Below are 8,854 nucleotides of genomic sequence, written 5' to 3'. Positions count from 1 at the left end.
TTATAAAGTGTTATTGGAAGGTAACGTTTGAATAATGAGGACATGGATTTACTTGAAGCTGAGGTTACTGATGAAAAATCAAAGGGGCCATGTTTTCAATCAATGGAGACAATGCACCAGGGCCTGATAGGTATGGCAGTAATTTCTTCAAGAATAGCTGGAATACCATTGGAGCAGATGTCTCTCTTGCCATCAAAGATTTTTTCAAGTTTGGGAAAATGTTGAACCAAGTGAATGCCACAAACATCACCCAAGTCCTAAAAGTTCCATCCCCTTCCTCGTTGAGTGACTATAGACCAATTGCTTGCTGCAACATGGTTTATAAGTGCATTTTCAAAATCATCACCAATAGAATCAGGAAGATTATTGGTAGCATTGCAAATAATACTCAATCTGCTTTTAAACCTTCCCGAAATATATATGATAATGTGTTGTTAACTCATGAAATAATCAATAACTGCCATAGAGGGAATGAAGAGTCTTGTGCAATGAAAATAGACATAAAATTCTTATGACACAATTGATTGGGATTTTATGGAAGGGGTTCTGTATGGTTTAAGATTCCCTAGGAATACCATTGATTTAATAATGATTTGTATAAGAACTGTGAAATTCTCTATCTTAATAAATGAAGACTCAGTAGGGTTTTTTACAGGCAAGAGAGGGCTAAAGCAAGGAGATCTAATCTTTCCTTTGCCTTTTGTTTTATGCATGGAGTACTTCATTAGGCTGATTGGTATGCAGATTAGACAAAATGTGAATTTCAGACATCATAAAAAATGCAATAGTATGAATCTTGTGCAGCTTTCTTTTGCTGATGATCTTTTAATATTTTATGAAAATGATGTGGAGTCTATTATAACTATTAAGAGTTCTATTGACATGTTTTCTAGTTTCTCTGGCTTGTACCCTAATAGATCTAAAAGTGAGGTTTACTTCAATGCAAATAATAGAAATAATGCAGTCATTTTGGGTATAATGGGGTTTCATGAAGGGTGTTTGCCTATTAAGTACCTTGGTGTCCCTTTAATCCCCACCAGACTGACAAAAAACCATTGTAATGTGCTTATCTTCAAGATCACTGCTAGAATCAATCATTGGACTACTATGAGTCTATCCTATGCAGGAAGACTGCAGCTGATTAACTCAGTCCTCCTGAGTATGCAGGTCTACTGGTGTTCCACCAGCTTATGTTGCCAAAATCCATTATTAGAGGAGTGGAGGCTGTTTGCAGGCACTTTCTCTGCCATGGGACAAATGGGAATAAAAAAAGAGCTCTAGTCATTTGGGAGACTATTTGTAGTAGGAAGAGTGAAGGTGGTATGCGTGTGAAGTCTATGCTCCTTGGCAATATTGCTGCTATCAGCAAGCATATCTGGGATCTCATCACTCAGATCCTTCGGTCTAGGCCAATTAGATAAGCATTAACTATCTCAAAAAGCTTAGAGCAATGCTTCTTGGAGTTTGAGGCAAATGGTGAGACTGAGAAGCACTATATACCAGATGTTCAGTTATAACCTTGGAGATGGTAATACTTTCTCCTTTTGATATGACCCTTGGCTAGAAGGACAATCAGTGGTTGACAAGTTTCCTAATGTAATTATTAGAGACTCTAACATCTCAAAGTTTGCTACTGTTAGGGACTGTTGCAGAGATAATAATTGGAGTCTTCCAGATCCTATGAATCACCACACTCAAGAAGCTTGAGATTATATCAAAGCTAATGTCAGAATCTCTCTCAATAGTGATAGTATTACTTGGAAGCTGAACTCCAATGGTCATTTCTCCACTAGCAATATGTGGAAAAACCCGATGGCTATTAAGACAAAAGTAAATTGGCATCATCTGTTATGGCATGTTAGCAGCATTTCTAGATTCTCACTCATTACTTGGTTTGCCTTACAAAACAAGCTTCATACTAGAGATAAGTGTGGGTAAAAACGCTCACGCGATAATGCGAACTTGTAATATAGATAGGACTTCAAAATGCATGATCGTCAAAAAGCTCCTTCATCGAGTCTTTAAAACTCGCCCATAACAAGTCGATTATAGGATAACTATAAAACACATATATAATGAGTCGACTATAGGCTACCTATCAAACTCTCCTATAATAATTCGACTATAGGCTAACTATCAAACTCGCCTATACTAAGTCGAATATAGTAATTATCAAACTCGTCTATAGTAAGACGATTATAGCTAACTATCAAACTCGCATACAACAAGTCGACTACAGGCTAACTATCTAGCTCGCCTCTAACGAGTCGACTATAGGCTAACTATCTAACTCGTTTGTAACAAGTCGAATATAGGCTAAGTCGCCTGTAAGAAAGCAGTTATATTTGACAGTTTGAAATAGCACAACACCCATTATCTCCATGTTCTCTACTATTTGTGAAATACAGAACCTCACATACACTACTCTAGTACTAAAAATAATGGTGGACATATCCAATTATAAAAAATATAATAGAAAGCCTATAAATAAAGATGCAATGCCATTGAGCAAAGATAATATAATTCAAAATACTAGTCCAATCCTTATATTCATGTCTAACTTGATAAAAGCGCTACTGACTTAAGCATCAGAGAGGTTATCAGACAAACAAAGTTTGAAATCCATTGAACTTGCATTGTTGATTGTGCAGGTACTCGCCTTAAGACATGTACTTAAATAGAAGTTACTCGCCTAAAAGCATGTACAGAAAGAGAAAGTACTCGCCTCAAGACTTGTGTAAGAAGAGGAGTTATCAAATACTACTATTTTAGGATTAATTATAAATTTAAAGGTTAGTTGATATAAAATTCTAATTTTTGCGTTTATAATGATTTAAACACAACTTTTAAGTTTAGTGGAAAAAAGTCTGACTTTTTATTTTTTTGGCATTTTTAGTACTATGGTAATTTGTTCTTCACCTAACGATTTCTTTTTGCAGTTTTTAACATCAACTAATGAGTTCGGACTGTAAAATGTCAAAAAAAAATGTAATCTTTTTATTAAAAATAATAAAAATAAAAAATAGATTTTTTTTATACTAAAAATGTGAAAGGTCGAAATTTTAACCTAAATTTTATATGCTTGAAAAATATGAGAGAATGTGCACGGGCCTTCCACTTCATAGGCCGAAGCTCAAAAGACCGTAAAAGCCAGAAACTCGAAAGTAGTTGTATCCGGCCCAGAACCCATGAAGGAAAGGAAGGAGAATTAGGGTTTATGAGGGTGACACTCGTTTTATAAATAACTCACCTTAGCCGCACCACTTCTTCTCTAGCTTCCTCATCTTCTCTCTTGCTCGGTACTCTCTCTTCTTATCATCTAATGTGTTTGTTTGCTGTGTTAATCTAACATACTATTTTGCTATTCTGATTTACAGGGAAACAGACCTTTCAAAACCCTTCATTACAAGCTTCTAATCATGAGGTATTTGCATAAAGATCTGACCATCTTTTTAATTACTGTTTTTTAGGGTTCCCCATTTATATATATGTTAATTCTCACCATTTGTGATTATAATCAACGGGAATTCACGTAGTTTATTGACTGAAACGGTAGATTTTGTTAATTAGATTGCATTTTTATTTTACTGTCTTCATTTTTAAAGTAATATTCGATTATGATTCTTTTTGTCTAGATGGGTGTGGGTTTGTGTTACTCTGTTCATCTAAATGTTTGTATTTACTGAAATATTTATTGATTATCATATGTTAGAGAACTCACACTAAGCTGTCGATTTCCCTTATACCATGATTATGAAATTACTTAAAAGGTTTCATGGAGTCTGGTGCTGCTAGATTGTTTTCTTAGTGTTGTGGTTTGTATTTGGAATTTGCAGTAAGCTTCAGAGTGAAGCTTTGAGAGAGGCAATCTCTTCCATAATGGCTCAATCAAAAGAGAAGCAACGCAAGTTCGTTGAGACTATTGAGCTTCAGATTGGCCTCAAGAATTATGATCCCCAAAAGGATAAAAGATTCAGCGGTTCTGTTAAGTTGCCACACATCCCTCGCCCGAAGATGAAGATTTGTATGCTTGGAGATGCCCAGCATGTTGAGGAGGTATGTTGCTCTCATCCTAATCATTTAAGATATTTCATTGTCATGATTTTTTTGCTGCAGTTCTTTTATTTCTAGTAGTCCTTCGTGGATTTGAAAGTTTGGAATAGCTAATTAGGTTTTGTTGTGAAGTTGCTCAAGTTGTAATCCTAGGTTTTTGGGAAGTAAATTCCCCTTGTTTTTGTGAAATACATGTTCCTTTGAGGATAGCACTTGACAAGTCATTGTTATTATTGTTATATACATGGTAAAAGAGTTGAAATTAGTGTTGTGTACACTAAAAATGATGTTCTGTAAATCTGTGGAAATATAAGATGTGCAATTTTTTTATTTGTTTACGTTTATTTTTGAAATTTTCATTAGCGACCGGTTTTATACTTTAAATGTTTTTGAAATTCCATATATCCAGTTTCTTTGACTGTTGTATATATCCAATAATATCGTCTTACTGTCTCTGCTTATATGGGATATTTACTTTCACTATTCTTGTCATCTTTTAAATTACTTGTCCTTAATGTTATATCTTTTGGATTGGGAGCACTGTGACATTTGTTTGTTATGATAAGCTTTATATTTACTTTTAAGATTTTTATTTCCTTCCATTGAAGCATGGAACTGTAGTCTGTTATCAGGCTTAACTTCTCTGTCTATTAAATCGTGGACTGTTGGTATTGCTTTAGCGTATTGCTTTTTATTTGTGCAGGCAGAGGCAATTAGCCTGCAATGGATGGATGTCGAGGCCTTGAAGAAGCTTAACAAAAACAAGAAATTGGTCAAGAAACTGGCCAAGCAATACCATGCTTTTTTGGCTTCAGAATCTGTTATCAAGCAAATTCCTCGTCTTCTAGGCCCTGGACTTAACAAGGCAGGCAAGTATATAAGGAATTCTATAAAGTTTTAGGAATTTGTATTATTTTTTATGAACTTCTCTATTTGTGTAATCAACTTCCTGCTAATCTATGTGGAAATGCAGGAAAGTTTCCTACCCTTGTGACTCACCAAGAGTCTCTAGAGTCCAAAGTGAATGAAACCAAAGCAACAGTAAAGTTTCAATTGAAGAAAGTTCTTTGCATGGGAGTGGCTGTTGGTAACTGTGGTATGGAGGAGAAGCAGATTTTCCAGAATGTGCAGATGAGTGTTAACTTCCTTGTCTCTTTGTTAAAGAAGAATTGGCAGAATGTGAGTTCTTAATGTCTCATCTTTTGCTTTTCTTTTGATTTGTTGGTTTATTATTCAGCTTTTGCTGTTATCAGTCATTTCTGATTTCTGATTTATTTTTTGGCTTCTTGAAATCAGGTTAAGTGCCTCAACATCAAGACAACTATGGGTGCACCAGTACGCGTCTTTTAGGCAGTTCTTTAGTTTGTTTTTCTGGATACTGGTAGAAGTGTGTTGCCTTGAATTGTCAAGTTTTGTTGCGGACGACTTTTTTTATTTATTATGAATTCTCTATCATTACAATGCTAGTTTATCTTTTTTGGCTGAGATATTTGAATTTGATTTGCCTGAAGGCTGAAGTAAAATGTTCTATGCCACCTTATATTATATTTCATTGTTATATCAAGTTGTCAATCTTTACTTTCTACTTTTGTAGTCTTATCTTTCCTTTGTACCAATTTTTGGTGGAGATTTAGTGAATTTAGATTGCGCGAGGGTAATGCAATGCATCCACTTGTTTATAGTTTTGCTTTCTCGGGAATTTTTAGAGGTTAAATTGTGGGTATGTGGTAAATTTTCAGATAAAAATAATTAAGAACTGATCACTTGTCTTTTGTTAGAAAAATTTCTGGAAGTTAAATGAATCCTAGTTTTTGATAAAAAAAAAAGAACCAAAGTTAGTTTGTTAAAACCAAATAAGATTGTGATGATATAGAGCGGAGCTGTAGGAAGTTTCTCTGGGGCAGTTCGGTGGAGAGCAAAAAAATGAGTCTTGTGAAATGGAGCATTGTTTGTCAACCAAAGAAGTATGGCCGGCTTGGTTTTAAGAATTTGTCGTCCATGAATAATGCGCTCCTCATGAAACTTGGCTGGTATGTGATTACTAGTCCGGAGAAGTTTTGGGTCAGTGTTCTTCGGGCTAAATATAATTTCAATGCTGATAACTTTTCTACTCTCGATCGGGTTATGGGTTCCTCCCATCTCTGGAAAGCTTTGAATAAGATTTGGAGTAATGCGTGTGAAGGAGTTAGATGGGCTCTCGGCGACGGGGTTAAGATTCGTTTTGGAAGGATCCGTGGCTTGGTGATAGCATTACTCTCACTCAGGTGGCTACCGACGTTATTCCTCCCTCTGAAATTGATCTTACTGTTAATTGCTTTGTTGATGATAATGGTAATTGGCGGTGGAATAATTTTTCTAACTTGATTCCTGCTTCTTGGGTTCTCAAAATTGCTAGACAAATTCCTCCTAATCCTGCTTATGGAGATGATATGCTCTACAAACTGGGGTCACTCTTCTTCAGGAAATTTCTCTACAAAGACGGCTTACAATGCTTTAGAAGATGCCGGTTGGGATGAACAAGAGGTTAGCTGGAACATTTGTCTGGAATTGGCCAGGTCCGGAGAGAATTCGACATATGGTTTGGATTACTCTTCATGAGAAGTTAATGAGTAAGGTTGAAAGATATCGTCGTCATATTGCAACCGATAAGTCGTGTGCCCGCTGTTTTGCTTTGGAAGAAGACGCAAATCATATCCTTAGAAAGTGTATTTATGCCAATCAAGTTTGGAGAAGGATAATTACTCCTTCCATGCATCAGAGATTTTTTAACATGAATTTTAAAGATTGGATGCTATGTAACTTGACAGGTAAAGAGTGTCCCAGTGGCAATGATGATTGACCTTGTTTTTTGGAGTCACAGTTTGGAGAATTTGGCTTTGGAGAAACAGTACCGTGATTGGAAAGGAGAAGATGGCAGTCGGTCAACTCATTGAGGATATTAATAGGAGAGTAGAGTATATCAAGCTGGCGAATACCAACAAAGCTGCTCAAATGAATGCTAGGGGTGAGAGGAGGGACGTGCAAATTGGTTGGGTCTGCCCCCATTTATCTTGGGCTAAAGTTAACATGGATGGAGCGTATTGCCCCGTTACTGGAATCACAAAGGCCGGGGGTGTTGTAAGGAACGATTCAGGTGCCTGGGTGGCCAGCTTCTCTTCTACTCTGGGTGAAGGGTCCGTAGTAGAAGCTGAATACAGAGGGATATTCATGGGGCTTCATCTTGCTTGGAGGTTGGGTCTGAAGAAGATTGTGGTTGAATGTGATAACAAAACTGCTGTTGATAAGATTGTTAGCCAGAATGATGCTGCTCATTTATCGAATGTGGTCACTGCCATTCGAGAGATTTTGAATCGTGATTGGGAGGTCAAGTTAGTTCATATTTATAGAGAGGCTAATTTTGCGGCGGATCATTTGGCTTCTTTAAGCGATGATGATATTATCGGGAATACTTTTCACGAGAGCCCCCCCTCCGAGTCTTATGCCTTGGATCTTGCATGATCTCTATGGCACTTCGTATATTAGGAACGTTAGTTTCTAGTTTGTTTTAGACTTTGCCTCTTCTCCTTGTACCAAAAGAAAAAAACAAATAAGATTAGATTGTTTAAAATTTGAGCTATATAGGAATTGGATTGAAATGTCTGTTCAATAAAAGAGTACGGATCTATTTAAAAAAAAAAAATTAACAATTTTTTTAAAAACTATTTTGAAAATAAATGATATAGATAATGATAAAAAAAATTAATAAATAAATGAAATACTGTATTTATATTTAATTGAAGAATGAATGACTGTTACCGCTTGGAGCTAGACCTCGAATGCCTGGGTTGCAACAGCAAAAAGAAGGCTGTGTATGATGAATTTAGTAATAAAAAACTAATGGTGGAGTCAATCAACGAAAATATAGTATTAGGCGTTCAAGCATCCAAAAGTGGAATCTTAAGGTCACTCAACATTTTAATGTATTATATAATTGGATAGGTCAAATTGCGTATTCTATAATGTCTGTTTGGCTTTTCGTCTACTTTTATTTTCTTTCACATTTACTCAGTTGAGAAATTCCATTTTTGATAAATATAATCATGGGAGTTTTATTTCTAGAGCTTTTTAGGAAAACTTTAAAAAACAAGAATATTTATAAAATTCAACCCCTAAACCAAAATTTGGTGTGAAAACTTTAAAAAACAAGAATATTTATAAAATTCAACCCCTAAACCAAAATTTGGTGTTTAGTGTGATGCCAATTTGCTTTTGTACTACTCTATCGGCGTGTTCTTTTGGAAAGGGTATAAAATAGTTTAAAACGAAACTAAAAACATGCTTAAACAACCATACTTCAAAGACTGTTTGTAAAAAGGTTTAAAACGGTTTTAAAAACATACATTGACAACTATTTTTTAAAAGGTTAATCGCATATAAAATCATGTCCTTTACCAAGTTTTAAAAATAATATGATCTTTAAAATGTGTCAATTATACACACCACCTTTTATTTCTTTAAAAATATAATATCGTCAAATTTTAATGGCATTTTTGCTGACGTGGCATAACACGTGATAGACCCATCGAGTGTCCAAGTCAGCGTAATTTCAACGAAAAATATTGCCCATGATGAAATTGAAAACAAATAAAAGCTGGTGTCTGTGATGACTTGTTTTAAAGGTCATATTATTTTTGAAACTTGATGTAAATGTCATGATTGTATACGTAATTATCCTTTTTTTTCAAAAAACAGTTTATAAAACGGTTTAAAATGTTTTTAAAAACATATTTTGACAGCTATTTTTCAAAGACAGTTTATAAAA

At 35.1% G+C, this 8,854-nt stretch overlaps 2 protein-coding genes across 3 annotated transcripts; both read left to right on the top strand.

The window, feature by feature from the left end:
- The first annotated feature begins 534 nt into the window (after positions 1–534).
- LOC126674413 (uncharacterized) lies at positions 535–1,281 on the top strand. The gene has a single exon (XM_050368863.1). The coding sequence runs from the start codon at positions 535–537 to the stop codon at positions 1,279–1,281; it is 747 nt and encodes a 248-aa protein (XP_050224820.1).
- A 1,944-nt stretch (positions 1,282–3,225) lies between these two features.
- On the top strand, positions 3,226–5,593 carry LOC126663736 (60S ribosomal protein L10a). Of its 2 annotated transcripts, none has more exons than XM_050356448.2 (6): positions 3,226–3,299; positions 3,378–3,424; positions 3,837–4,056; positions 4,757–4,922; positions 5,027–5,232; positions 5,350–5,593. In XM_050356448.2, the coding sequence occupies exons 2-6, from the start codon at positions 3,420–3,422 to the stop codon at positions 5,401–5,403; spliced, it is 651 nt and encodes a 216-aa protein (XP_050212405.1). In that variant the 5' UTR covers positions 3,226–3,299; positions 3,378–3,419; the 3' UTR covers positions 5,404–5,593. The 2 variants fall into 2 exon arrangements, with proteins under 2 accessions (XP_050212405.1, XP_050212406.1); XM_050356449.2 differs by having other exon boundaries at positions 3,243–3,295.
- The last annotated feature ends 3,261 nt before the right edge of the window (positions 5,594–8,854 follow it).

The sequence above is a fragment of the Mercurialis annua genome, linkage group LG1-X (genome assembly GCF_937616625.2).
Source record: "Mercurialis annua linkage group LG1-X, ddMerAnnu1.2, whole genome shotgun sequence".
In the NCBI taxonomy this organism is placed as follows: Eukaryota; Viridiplantae; Streptophyta; class Magnoliopsida; order Malpighiales; family Euphorbiaceae; genus Mercurialis; species Mercurialis annua.
The sequence above is the reverse complement of the archived record's forward strand: the minus strand, read 5'-3'. Positions and strand labels throughout refer to the sequence as shown.

What these genes read in the sequence shown, in the direction of transcription:
- LOC126674413 (XM_050368863.1), top strand. Translation starts at nt 535, where the DNA reads ATGGAAGGGGTTCTGTATGGTTTAAGATTCCCTAGGAATACCATTGAT.
- LOC126663736 (XM_050356448.2), top strand. An exon ending in CCCTGGACTTAACAAGGCAG is followed by an intron (nt 4,923 to 5,026) that starts GCAAGTATATAA and finishes GTGGAAATGCAG; the next exon opens with GAAAGTTTCCTACCCTTGTG. An exon ending in TAAAGAAGAATTGGCAGAAT is followed by an intron (nt 5,233 to 5,349) that starts GTGAGTTCTTAA and finishes TCTTGAAATCAG; the next exon opens with GTTAAGTGCCTCAACATCAA.